Raw genomic sequence first — 14,392 nt, forward strand, 5'->3', positions numbered from 1 at the left:
TAACCACTGGATAACATGGTAACCACTGGATAACAAGGTAACCACTAGATAACATGGTAACCGCTGGATAACATGGTAACCACTGGATAGGATAATCACTGGATAACAGACTAATGACCAGTGTGGCACTATCAGGTACGCCGCCAGTTCAAAGCCACCAGTCACTCCCTGGAAACCCTATATAGGGTCGCTATGAGTTGGAATGATTCGAAGGCACTTAACAAACAAAATGCATTATTAGATGAAATAAGTTTACATATTAGAGCCGTGGTGAGGTACTATAGGATAGCGAATTGGACCGCAAGGTCAGTATGAACCACAAGGTCCGTTCAAACTTGGCAGCCCCTCCTTGGAAACCCGTGACAGGGTTGCTATGAGTTAAAACCGACTCGACAGCACTTAACTGCTGGATAGGATAATCAAAGAATGGGTTAACCATGGGATAGACTAACTGCTGGACCAGCTAACTGCTGTACATACTATTATGGATCTTTAGAAGCAGCACATTAATAAAATAAGTAGAAAAAGGAGCCCCGGAGGCACAACAGGTAAGCACTTGACTACTGATAGAAAGGTTGGTGATTCAAATCCACCCAGCCACGCCGTGGGAGTTAGTCCAGAGACAGTGTCCTCCCCTCCGTAAAGATGACCGCCGAGGGAACCCTGAGGGCCCAGTCTACTCTGACATGTGGGGTCTCCTGAGTCAGAATCCACTGGCAGCACACGCCAACTTTAGAAGCTGTGTGCAGAGCTTTCAGCAGCATCTCAAAGGGTTCTGTGGCCCCGTCTCTAAGTGGACCAAATGGTCAGCCAACTGGGACTGTGGACCCCGGCTTGCTCTCCACCTTGTTCCCCTTTCTGGGGTCTGTCCCACGAGTCCTCTGACAGTAAGGGCATCTCTCGCACAATGCAATTCAGTCCCCCAACCAGTGCCACCCAGGGAGCCTCCAGGACGAGAAGGCCGAGGTCTGAGGTCCCTACCCCCCTCCCCAGGACACCCGAGCAGAGGGGAGAGTACAGGGACATTACCACATCGTTCAGGGAGAACTGCGCGCCCTGCGCAAAGATGCTGCCATTCATGGCGATGGTGGTACAGCCATCAAAGTACAGACGGTCCCCGTCACAGCCCTTCTGGTTGGCCAGCAGGTAGATGCCACCGTTCTGGAAAAGGGGGTGTGGCGGCAGTGTGACAGTTGACCCAACAGACTTTGGCAGCTCCTCTTCCCCATCCCTACCCCACCAAGTCAGACAATCCCCTCTCACAACAAGGAACGTGCCCACCTCCAAGGAGCTAGGGAGCCCTGTGTGGAGTTATAGAATCAGCACCCGACTGCTAGCCAAAAGATCGGCAGTTCAAACCCACCAGTCACTTCTCGGAAACTCTATACAGCGTCGCTAATGAGTCAGAAAAACTCAACGGCACTTTACAACAACAGGGTTCTAGAGCATCAGGGCAAGAGCCGTCCACCAGCCTCCCATCAGCTTTCACACAGGATGTCCACTTCTGCCTCCCAACCAGCCCTGAGATGTGGGACGGGACTGCGCTGAGTCCGTCAGTCATGGGACGAACCGTATCCACCTACAATCCCTGAAGATGCAGTGGTTGAAGCACTGGGAACATTGGACTGCTAACCTCTGGGTCGGCAGTTCAAACCCACCAGCCACGCCCTGGGAGAATGATGAGGTCACGTGCTCCCGTAAAAATGGACGGTCTTGGAAAGCCTCTGGGGCAGTTCTACCCTGTCCTGCAGGATTGCTGAGTCAGAATGCACTCGATGACAGAGGGGGTTTAGAATGTGTGCTGGAATCCTAAACCTCTACCTGTGGGCATGACCCAGGGTCATGTGATCACCGTCTGCAGTCAGACCTCAGAGGTACTGCAGGCTGGGTGCCGCACCTCACTGACCATACCAGCCCTGTTCTAGAGGGGACAACAAGAGCCTGCCCCTTGGTGGCTGTCTGTGTCCAGCCCCCGGGGTCTGTGGTGCAGGCTTGCAGAGTCCTTGCTGTGTTTGTCCCCTCTTGTCTCTGACATACAAGCACCTCAAAAGTAGAGTTTTCCTCTGTTTGGAGACGGGAAGCCAAAACTCAGGGCAGAAGGCCCTGGTCTGCTCTGCTTCTGGCCCTCGGCACCCTGACAATCTCCGCTAAGCATGCACTGCCTGCACGTCTGACTTTTGGGCTGAATCCGCTCCTTTTATATCTCCCAATGTGTTAAGACGCACACGCGTGGGAACCATTACAGTTGTTAAATCCGACTCATAGCAAGCCTGTATGGGGTTTCCGAGGCTGGGGATTCTCCTGTGGCCCACAGCCCAGTGGATCCCCTACAGAACCACTACGTGGATGTGGCTTCACAATATAACAAAGAAAACCTGATTCCCAAACAGGAGCTCAGCCGCAGAGATCTCCCTAACTGCTGTCCAGTCAGTTCCGACTCATACGTAGGGTCCTGAGACCGTCAGTCTTTACAGAAGCACACCACCTCATCTTTCTCTCCGAGAGTGGCTGGTGAGTTCAAACCACTGACTTCCTGGTTTGCCACCCAGCACTTAACTCATGGCACCACCAGCGCTCTTATTCATGTCTATTGGGGTTCAGATTCTACAGGCTTTGGGGGATGCAATTTCAGCCCAAAGCAGCAGTGGCTATCTCAGTTCCAAGTGCTGGGAGTGGTACTGTGTGGGCTGGACCCTGAGCCCATCCCCCGCCCCATGGTGTACCCCTCCACCCTCACCTACCTTGGTGGTGGCCATGGTGACCAGGTCCACCCTGGCGTGGGCTTTGCGTAGCACGTGGTGGCTGCCCGAGGCGTTGGTAAAGATTTCCACACCGTCCAGGCCCATGTCGATGTGCGGGCTGTGAGCAGAGGTGAGGGAGAGGATGGACCACTGTTTCCTTGCAACTTGCAGGCCACCAAAGCCATGACCCAGGCATTTCCAAACCCCTGTCCAGAGTGGCCTGGCCGGGGATGGGGCTGACCTGCGGGGTGTCCAGAGCTCCTCGCAGATCTCGCTGCCGATGCAGGTGTCCCTTGTGGCCAGCACAGCATCCCCAAAAGGGACAGTCTTCTGCAGTGGGGAGGAAGGTGCACATGAGACCCCGCCCCAGTCAATGCCACACCACGCTACGCGAGCTGCCACAGTGTCCTCTCCAGACAGTGGGCGCTGGATGGCAAACTGAGGAACCCCTCTATGTCCATGCTGTGTTTGCTCACTCATTCACTACTCCCCTCTTCACTGTGACCTTTGGTGGTTCCTGGAGACTGAGCGATAAAACCCACCTCCACGCTCGGGGATTTCAGTCTGGTGAAGGAGCCAGGCGCTAAGAGAGAGACAACTGTAGGCTAACATAAGGCACCATCGAGGCAGGTGTGAGTCACAAAGCAAAGTTAGGCAAGGGGGTTGGAAAGAGTGAACACACTCAGCAGCCAACCGAAACCAGGTTTGAATCCATCCAGAGGTGCTTCAGAATAAAGGCCTGGTGATCTACTTGTGAAAATTCAATCACTGAAAACCCTGCCGAGTGCAGTTCTACTCTGACACACGTGGGAACGCTGTGAATCGGGGATGGCAAAACAGCAATGGGTAACAACGTAACTACAGAAGGAGCCCTCGAGGGGTACACACTCATAGAGACCCCGTATAGGGTTTCTGGGGAGGGGCTGGTGGGTTTGAACCTAAGGTACTCAGTTGCCAACCAAAAAGAGGCTCCAACCCATCCAGAGGTGCCTCGGAAGAAATGCCTGGCAACCTTTCTGAAGAATCCACCACTGAAAACCGCAACGGAATGCATTCAAACTGTGGTGTTGGTGAGGACACTGCCTATACCGTGGACTGCCAGAAGAGCCAAGAAACCAGTCTTAGGAGGCATACTGCTGGAAGGTTCCTTAGAAGCGAGGATGGAGAGACTTCAAAGTTCACTCACTTTGGACATTTCATTATGAAAAATCTGTCACTAAAAGATGACATCACAGTAGGTGGTGTGGATAGAATCGCGTTTCCCTGCACCCCACAAAATATGTGTCAACTTGGCTGGGTTATCTACGATCCTTAGTCTTATGCAATCCTCCTCCACTTTGTGATCCAAAGTGATTCTCTTATGTGTTGTGACTCCTAAGTGCACGCTCTCATGTTAATGGAGTCCTGGTGAGGGGCTGTAAGACAAGCACTGGACTGCTAGTGGCAAGGTTGGCGGTTCAAACTTGGAACCTCCCTACAGGGTATCTATGAGTGGGAACTGACTCGAAGCCACTTAACAACAACAACAAATATTGTTGTTATTAACATGTTGTTAATGATGATGTTAATGAGGCAGGATTGGCAGCGAAGATCAGTACCAATCAAGAATGAAGAGCTGGCTGAGGAAGAATGAAGGCAGTTGGAAGACACAGGGAGGAGTGAAAGGCAGTACAGGTAAACACTGCTAACCGATGGCAATGTGGAGGGAGCTGCGGTCATTGTAATGAAGCAAAGGCTGAGATTTGCTGAATGCAAAACTGATGGTCTGCTCTGTAAGCCTTCAGTCAATTCACAAAACAAAGGTTTTTTCAGCAAGAAAAGTCGAAGGGTTAGGAAGAAGGAAGAATGGAATCGAAAAGGACAGTGAGGAAGTTGGAAAGTGTTCTCACTACACTACGGAAATTACCATCAATGCCATGAAAAAAAAATGCGTATGAATTGTGGAATGGAAAATTATTTTATTTAGTAAACTTTCACCTGAATCACAACAAAAAGTTAAAAATAGATAAACGAAAGGAACTATATACAAAAAGAAAAAACAAGGCCCAAGAGCTGGGAGCAGAGAACCTTTGGACCCAGGTCTGTGCGCTGGGAACCTCCTAGACTCGGGGAACGATGGATGCCCGGACATAAGGAAATCCCCAAGGGACCTGAGCCCACAGAAGCTGAAAAGAGACAAGGAGCTTCCCCCAGAGCCTCTTGAAGCAGGAGCCCTGAATTTGGACTTGTAGACCCCTAAACTGTGGACAGTGACCAAGGAAGACTGTTGAGTTGTGGTGTTGGAGGAGAATATTTTAAGTGGCGTGGGCTGCCAGAAGAACCAACAGATCTGTGTTGGAAGAAGTGCAGCCAGAGTGCTCCTTAGAAACCAGTAAAGCCAGCCTTTGTCTCTCATACTTTGGACATATTATCAGGAGGGACTAGTCCTGGAGAAGGACATCATGCTTGGTAAGGTAGAGGGTCAACAGATAAGAGGAAGACCCCCAACGAGATGGATTGACCCAGTGGCAGTGATTGTGAGGTTGGTGAAAGACGAGGTAGTGTTTCGTCTGTTATATATAATAAGGTCACTATGAGCTTGACCTTAACAACAACAAAATGTGAGAAAGTTAATTTCTGTTTGTTAAAGCCATCCCGTTGTGGATTTCTGTCATAGCAGCTCTAGAGAACTGAGACAGTTGATAGTAGCGCTTCAGTGAGAACGAGGGATGCCTTTAGTGAGAGGTTTTTGTTGCTGTTCTTGTTAAATGCCATCGAGTTGGTTCCAAGCCATAGCCACCCTGTATAGGGTTTCCGAGGAGCAGCTGGTGAGCTTGAATCACCAACCTTGCAGTTCAAACGGCTTCGCAGTCCAGTGCACTAACCCACAGCGCCACACCAGGACCATAACCAAAATCACAAAACGTACTCAGACGCACCACGGACTGTGAAGATGGGCAGGGTGGCATGAGTTGGTGCCAACTCAATAGGATCTCCCAACAACAGCAGGATTGTGGCGTCTGTGACTCCGATCCCAAAGAGCCCCTGCCCACATTGTCCACCGGGAGCCGGAATCTATAATGTCCACCCAGCTGGAAACAGAGTCTGAACCAGCCTCACCTGCTTTGTCAGGTCCTGGAGCATCCGGGGGAGGAAATACTCTTCCACTTGTCTGGAAAGAAAAGTACCACAGGTCTGGGAAAACCAGGGAGGGCATCGAAACCCAAACAAAACTCAAGTTGGAAGCTTCTGGCTAAAGGAATCCAGGGAGAAACAGACAAGCATTTCCAGTCACTACCATCGAGTTGGTTCCATCTGACAACAACCTGGTAGGACAGAGGAGAACTGCCCCATGGGGTGTCCAAGGTGGCCAGTCCTTGCGGAAGCCAACTGCTCCACTGTTCTCCTGCACAGCGGCAGGTGGGTTTGAACCACCACCCTGCAGGCTAACAGCTGAGCATTTAATTGCTGCACCACTAGGTATCCTTAAATAATAACAAGACACAGAAAAACCTACAGTACACCCAAGACGGGAAAACCAAAACCTACTGCTCTCAAGTCAATTCCCCCCCACAGTGACACAGTAGAGGCTCCGCAGTGACCCTATAGGACACAGTAAGAGGCCCCGCAGTGACCCTATAGGACACAGTAGAGGCCACGCAGTGACCCTATAGGACAAAGTACAAGAGCCCCGTTGGGTTCCCAGGACTGTAAATCTATCTTTATGGGAGCAGACAGCCTCATCTTTCTCCCGAGGAGTGACTGGTGGGTTTGAACCACTGACCTAGCATCCCAAGACTTAACCCAGTGCACAACTGGGGCTCTTGTCAAGGGTTCACATGATGCCATAAATGATCATTTTAAAAAACAGAAAGTAGAACAATAAATTTGACCAAACTCTGGGGCAACTGACATGTGACATTGCGGAGTTGGGGGTTCTTGCGTCACCTGTCTCTTGGATGGAACCCTTTCTGTGTGGTCTGTTCCCAGTGGATCCTGTGGATCTACTTGTCAATGGAGAAACGATGTCACGACAGCATCAGGTCCACCTCACGGCAATGCTGTGCCAACCAGAACCCACCACGGTTTACCGGTTTGTGCTCATGAATATGGTCACTGTGCCCACCTCATGCAGAGGACCCCATACCGCCCTTTCCTAGTGAGAGAGCGTTCCTGATGCTGTGTTTCAAGTCTGGTCAAAATACGCTCGTGGCCATGGCCTGGAGATATTTTTGTTTGCCCCAATTGGCTGGTATCAGTGGGTAGAGTCCCCGGGTGCTGCTGAACCTCCCACAGTGCACAGGGTGGCCCCCATAATAAAAGACTGTTGTTAAGTGCCATTAAGTCAGTTCTGACTCTTAGAAACCCTAGGCAGGGTTTCCAAGGCTATAAATCTTTACGGGAGCCGAAAGCCTCATCTTTCTTCCTCGGAACGGCTGGTAGATTTGAACTGCTGACCATCATAAGCTTTGGTACCCGCCTTTCATATGCATGAGATCATAAGGGGGCACCTGTCCTGATGTGTCAGATTTAACTTCACTCAGCACACCTTTCAAGCTGAGGACAGGGAGTTTTACATGATCTGGGATCAGCTCGGTACAATTCAACCAGCAGTGTTCTTGCGCATCTCCCTGATCTGATACCTGCATCCAGGGAAGATGAGGAATCAGTAACCACCCAGCAACCACCCAGTCACCCTGACTCACCGGCTCCTGGACCACGGGCTGAACCAGCGTAGCTCCTGGTAATTGCCTTCATTCGCCAAGGCCATTTTGGGGCGGATGAGCAGGATCTTCCTGTGGTGGGGACAAGGCTGCTCACCACGTGATCCTGGGACTAAGGCACCCATCAACAAGGAGTAGGAGGGCAGGATGGGGCGGCCAATGTACAGCTACCAGGGAACCAGGGCTCCCAGCAAATCGCAGTCCTTCCTTGGGAGCTAAGCATCTGTCCCCCAAAACATATATTGTGAAACCATGTGGGTGTCATCCCACTGGAAACCGGTTCTCTTTGTTATGTTAATGAGGCTGTTAGTGTAGGTGTTTCTTAAACCAGTTGCTTTTGAAATATATAAGGAGCAGATTAGGCAAACAGGAAGGGAAAGTGAAAGAGACAAGGATTCCCCCCATAGTGACAGAGTGAGAGACAGAAAGAGCATCTCCTCTAGACCCAGTGGCCTGAATTCAGACTTCTAGCCTCCCAATCTGTGAGAAAATACATTTCTGTTCCTAAAGACCATCCCCTTGTGGTGTTTCTGTGATGGCAGCTCCAAGTGGGAGGCAATGGGCTTCCATTTCCTGTCCCAATACCACCGGTGCCTCTGACAGTGATGATAATGAAGATAATGATGGTGGGGGGGGGGGGGGTTGATGACCCCCCTCCCCAGCAGGTGGGTCTGCTGGCAGCTGATGCCTGGGGTCTCCACAGAGAGCATGACACACCTTCCCTCGCCTAGACTGAGTTCCAGGCAACAGAACATGCGCCCCCAAGCCCACCCAATCTGGTTCTCTGTACCAAGTGAGGCAGAGCCAGAGCAGCAGTGACGCCAGCGTCACCTGCCTGAAGCGTCACCTGCCTGAAGCGTCACCATTGGCTCTCACTGTAGCTGCTATTGGAGCTGAATAAGCTATTCTTCACTTCTTAAGACCCCACTAAGCAGCCATTTTTATAGAGGAGCCCCAGTGGCATTGTGGGTTATGCACTGGGCTGTTAACCACGGAGCTGGCGGTTCGAATCCCACAGCCGCCCCAAGGGAGGAAACTGAGGTTTCCTGCTCCTATAAAGACTTACAGCCTCAGAGACCCTATGCAATGCCTCTGTGAGTCAGAATCGACTTGACGGCACTTAACAACAACAAGGAGGTTAAAGTGCTAGCCTGATAAACAAAAGGCTGGCAGTTCAAACCCAGCAGTGGTGCCACTCTGAGGGTGAAAGATGAGTCAGTCTGCTTCCGTAATGGCGACCTCAGTAACCCTAAGCACAGTGTCAGTCTGTCCTTCAGGGCTGCGAAGAATCGAATTGGCCGACAGCAGCCAACTTTCATCTTTTACAGAAGCAGATGTTCAGCTCTTTCTTTCACAGAACCACCAGGTGGGTGTGAACCTTTGACTTAGCAGCCCCAGTACTTTACCATGGCACAACCAGGGTTGGCCTTTCACTAAAGGCTGGTATTCCCAGGAGAGGTCAGCGGGGTAGGGTGAGAGGAAGGGCCAGGGTAGGAACTGGGCAGTTAGCACACGGGAGTTCCCATAAGGAAGAATGGAAGCAGGGCCTAGGAGCCTAGTAGAGAAAATAGCACAAAGTACTAGAAAAACCACCAATCACAGAAAGAAAGAACCTTAGTGGTCAAACCCTGGAGCAGAGCCAACCAATCAGAAACAAAGGTGCCCAGAGCGGGCAGTCACAGAGAAAACAGACAGGATAGCACCCCGTTTCGGAGAAGTCTGTACCTCTCTACTACTAAAACTCAAATAAATATTCCTCCCCTTTACTCAGACGTCATTAGTGAGGGTCAGCATCAGCCCTGCCCCTGAGGGAGGGCACCTGGAGCCAGGAAGAGAAAACTGTGCTTAATCGTGGAGACAGACCCACTTCCCCTCTGAAGTGTACTTTCATTTTGCAGCAATTGGTCTCTGAGTGAATGATGATTGTACGAGTGTGATTGAGTTAACACTCAATTGTACGGTAACTCAGTTAACACTGATTCTTCAGACTCCTGAGAGAGACCAGAGGGACCAGTATTGGGCCTTCAGGGACCACTGTCTGGCTACCACCCCGAAGGCCAGATTGAGTCGGGACAGCTGAAGGGTGAGCCCACCATGCTCCCCAGGCAGGCAGGAGGCCTCACCTGTTCAGAAAGATCACCCTGCAGTTGTAGCGGACATTCCGATGCATCACGGGCCTGCAGGAGAAAGCAGATGAGGGCTGAGGAGAGAGGACACCAGAGGCCGGCAGACTGCGGCTCTGGAGACCCTACATTCATTCTGCTTTTACATAACGTCCCCGGGGCCTTTAAGGAAACCCACAAGGTTCTCATATCATATGTAAGGAGAAGCATGTTGTAGAATGTTCATCTACACGGGGAGCATTCTGCAGTCCTACAAAGAAACCAGCTCTCAAGACCCAAAGAGGAAGAGGAACCTTAAACAACATATTGTTAAGTGGAAGGAGCTAGCTCGAAAAAGCAACATTGTGTACAAGTCCAAGTGCACGCAGGAATTCAGAAAAGGCAAAACTAAAGACTGGGAACACCTCAGCGGCGGCCAGGGACTGGACAGGAAGTGCCCAGGACATGGTCTGGGCAGGGATACGATTCTGCAGGCCATTGCTGCCTGGTGGACACATGACTCAATGTCCCTGTGAAGATTCACACAGCCCAGAGAATGAGCCCACCCAGGAAGCCGACTTTAGTTCGTAACAATGTATCAAGAGAGGCTCATCGATTGTAACAAATGTTTCACAGGAACACAAGAAGTTACAGGAACTTCTGTGTAAAAGACTGCTCTAAAAACTATTTTTAAAACAACAACAAATGTAAATATATGTGTGTGTGTGTATGTGTACACACACACACACACACACAGCTGTTAGGTGCTGTGAAGTCAGTTCTGACTCATAGCCACCCTGTATAGAGTCTCCAAAGAGTGGCTGGTGGGTTTGAACCACCGACCTTGTGGTTAGCAGTCCAGTGCTTATCCCACAGTACCACACCAGGATTGTATGAATACATGTGCACACATGGGTATTTGTGTATCTATGTATATGCGTGAGTATTGTTGTTGTTAAGTTCCCTGGAGTTGGTTCCGACTCACAGCAACCCTGTATAAGGTTTCCAAGGAGTGGCTGGTATATTTGAACAGCCCACCTTGAGGTTCAAACCAACCTTGCAGTTGAGGACTTAACCCCATCATGCCACACCAGGACTTCCATACATGTGTATATTGTGTGTGTGTATGCATGTGTGGATATAAGTATGCTATGTATATATGTGTGTATATGTGCACACGTGTAATTATGTACATGTGGAGTCCTGGTGTAGTGCCACAGGATAAGCATTAGACTGCTAACCACAAGGTCAGTGGTTTAAGCCCACCAGCTGTGACTTGGAAACCCTATATAGGAAACGACTGAGTGGCACTTACCAACAACAACACAATTACACGTATGTATATGTTTGTACAAGTAGATATGTGTATATATGTATGTTGTTGTGTGCTGTTGAGGTGGTTCAGACTCACAGCAACCCTATATAGGGTTTCCGAGAAGCTGGTGGATGTGAACCACCAAACTTGTGGTTAGCAGTTCAGTGCTTATCTTACAGACCCACATTAAGACTCTGTATATGTTGGGGACAGCAACACACTGAGATGTTGAGGCCCTGTGTCATGGATGAAAATCCTACACAATGGCCCCGCTCAGGATGGCTAGCCAGGGACCCTGAGGGCTAAAGGAAGTTACCTCCTACATCCCGGGTTCACAGGGACCCTGAGGGCCAAGAAGTGACCTGCTGACGTCCCGGGTTCATTGGTTTTTGCTAACTCACTGTTGGGCTAGCTCTGTATAATTTTCTTTGATCTTATTAGTCATTCTATGCTTCTAACTCTAGTAACTGTAGCTTCTGAGAAAATGATTTCTTACGTGCCTCTCTTAATGTCTCCACTGTGTTGGCAGTGCGTAAGGTCCTGGGAACAAATCTTTCTGAGGGACAAGCTCTGGCCACCTGGCAAGCATGTCCAAACTGTTCTTTATCAAATTATTCAGTTATGTTTGATATTAACTTAATACATAAGCCCTGTATACCCATGGACAAATATTAAAACAAAAACCTCTTCTAAAGCCGAGGCCATAAAAGTTCCAAAGGCAAGTTTGCTGGGATTCCGCAAAGAGGCTCTGGAGACAATCCGCCCAAGGAATTCACTCAAAGTAGATTGGCAAATTCCGGAGTATTGGTCAAGTAGTAATAGAACCACCGCCTCAAATCGTCCCCAGGTGTAATCCATTAACCTAGAGGTCCTTCTTCCTCCTGAAAGCCTAAGCCAGGCAGCTGAAACAGCTTGACTCTCTTCAGACCTTTTAAATCCTTTTTCACCTTTACCCATTCGAGATTAAGTGCTATAGGTATGTTAATTAGCCTTGAGAGACCTCGAGTCACTGCCTTAGGATTTGAGCCTAAAAAGTAATTTATAACAGTTTGCTTGAATTTTTGGAAAATTAAGGATGTTAGATTATTAAGACAATTTACAATGTATATTTTAGAATTTGTTCCTGTAAATCATTGTGTCCTGTTTTGAACGATTAATCACATTAAAAAACAGGTTAATGTGTAACCTGTTTTAATAATCCCCTTCTTCTTCCTTTGTGTAAAATCCCTCCCTGAAATAAAAGACGGACGCAGACCGAAACCTGCGTGCATTACTGCCTGCAGGGGCCATGATGCCTGCAATCCAGGGTCTGCCCGCCAGTCTTGCATCCACTCTGGTTTCGGGGTGTCTCTTTGTCTCTCTCATTGCGTCTTTGTGTGTATTCTTTTTCTATCTCTTTTGCCGCCAGATCTCCCTACTTTGTAAACCAAACTTCCCTGTCGAGGCCGGTCCCTGACATGTATATCTGTGTGCATATGGAGTTAGTTCTTGTGTGGTTCTGTAGGATAAGCACAGAACTGCTCATATAGGATTGGCGGTTCAAATCCACCAGTCACTCTTTGGAAATCCAATACAGAGGGGGAACCGGTTTGGTGACACTGAATAACAACAACACACACATATATATATATATATATATATATATATGTTGTTGCTATTGTTGTTGTTATGTGCCATGGAGTCGATAACGACGGTGCCCTCAAGTTGGTTCTGACTCATAGTGACCCTGTACAGGGTTTCTGAGGAGTAGGTGGTGAGTTTGAACTGCCAACCCTCCGGTTCAAACTGACCTTGCGATCCAGTATGTATCCTACAACAGAACACCAGGACTCTGTATTATGTGTACACATGTATACATGTGTCTACACGTGTGTGTGTGTGTGTGTGTGTATGCAAAAGCTGGACAGTGAATAAGGAAGATCGTAGAAGAATTGATGCCTTTGAGTTGTGGTGTTGGAGGAGAATACTGAAAGTGCCATGGACTGCCAAAAGAACCAATAGATCTGTTTTGGAAGCAGTGCAACCAGAGTGCTCCTTGGAGGCCAGGATGGCTAAGCTTCGTCTCTCATACTTTGGACACATTGTCCGGAGAGAACAGTCGCTGGAGAAGGATGTCATGCTGGGTAAGGTGGAGGGTCAGAGAAAAAGAGGAAGACCCCCAACAAGATGGATTGGCCAGGTGGCATCATTGATGGACTCAAGTGTGGCAGCAGTAGTGAGGTTGACCCAGGATCCGACAGTGTTTCGTTCTGCTGTGCATGGGGTCGCTATGACTCGGTTCCGACTTGATGGCACCTGAACACAACAACATATACATATATATATATATGTTGTTGTTGTTAAGTACTATCGAGTCAGTCCTGACCCATAGCAACCCAGTAGAGAGTTTCCAAAGAGCAGCTAAATGAGTTGGACCTGCCAGCCTTGAGGCTCAAACCAACCTGTGCATTAAGTATTTATCCTATGCCGTGTAGACAGAATCCTGGTGTGGCACCATACTGCTAACCACAAGGTCAGCAGTTCAAACCCTCCAGCTGCTCCTTGGATACCTCATACAGGGTTGCTATGAGTTGGCATTTATTTAATAACAACAAGAAGATATATATACAAGGCTAGACCAAAACCAAAACCTAGTGGGTTCTGACGGACAGCAGCTCTGCAGGACAGGGTCGAGCCACAACATACGGTTCCTAGATTAAAGACTTTAATCTTTACGGAAGCAGACTGCCTCATCAAGTGGGTTCAAACTGCTAACTTTTCCGTAAGTATCCAACACTTGGCCCGCTGCACCACCGGGGCTCCTTATATGAAGGCAAATGCCAAGAAAAAGGAAGCAGAAATGACCCTATTTCTACCTTGATAAAACAGGCTGAAAGGAGCTATAGGAAAACCATCGCAAACCCGTCCCCAGGGAAGTGGTCGGGCAAAGGATGCGCCAGACATGTCCTAGAATCCACACAGGCATGGACACAGGCCTGTCCAAGTGGGGTGACAGGGGACCCTGTCCACCACTTACCATCCAGTGCAGAAAAGGGTGCCCAGTGAGTATATACACAGGGACATTGGAAGGACCTATGCAGCCTGCTTCCAGGAGCCCCCTATGAGGGGAGATCAGGAGACTGAAGGGCTGGGGGAGGCAGGGTGGTAAAACCTACACCCTAACACACTTGTTTAGCCAATGGCAGTGAGGGGGACTCTGTCTTATAGTGCCAGAGGAAAACCGTGTGTGTCAGAGTAGAACTGTGCCCACAGGGTTCTCAGTGGGTGATTTTTCATAAGTAGATCCCACTCATGGCGCCCCCATGTGGTCAGAGCAGAACTGTGCTCACAGGGTTCTCAGTGGATGATTTTTCATAAGTAGATCCCACTCATGGTGCCCCGTGTGTGTCAGAGTAAAACTGTGCCCACAGGGTTCTCAGTGGATGATTTTTCATAAGTAGATCCCACTCATGGTGCCCCCGTGTGTGTCAGAGTAGAACTGTGCCCACAGGGTTCTCAGTGGATGAGTTTTCATAAGTAGATCCCACTCAT

The 14,392-nt window shown here is 49.3% G+C and overlaps 1 protein-coding gene across 1 annotated transcript in view; it reads right to left on the minus strand.

Annotated features, from left to right (window-relative positions):
- The window catches only part of NADSYN1 (NAD synthetase 1), a 43,977-nt gene that overhangs the window by 21,668 nt on the left and 7,917 nt on the right, over nucleotides 1-14,392 (minus strand). The window contains exons 4-9 of the mRNA XM_006860815.1: nucleotides 9,568-9,621; nucleotides 7,427-7,516; nucleotides 5,841-5,892; nucleotides 2,983-3,071; nucleotides 2,742-2,859; nucleotides 1,030-1,161 (exon numbers count right to left, since the gene is read on the minus strand). Coding sequence (XP_006860877.1) covers nucleotides 1,030-1,161; nucleotides 2,742-2,859; nucleotides 2,983-3,071; nucleotides 5,841-5,892; nucleotides 7,427-7,516; nucleotides 9,568-9,621 — 535 coding nt within the window. The remainder of the gene's footprint in view (nucleotides 1-1,029; nucleotides 1,162-2,741; nucleotides 2,860-2,982; nucleotides 3,072-5,840; nucleotides 5,893-7,426; nucleotides 7,517-9,567; nucleotides 9,622-14,392) is intronic.

This window comes from Chrysochloris asiatica, unplaced genomic scaffold, assembly GCF_000296735.1.
Source record: "Chrysochloris asiatica unplaced genomic scaffold, ChrAsi1.0 scaffold00040, whole genome shotgun sequence".
NCBI lineage: Eukaryota > Metazoa > Chordata > Mammalia > Afrosoricida > Chrysochloridae > Chrysochloris > Chrysochloris asiatica.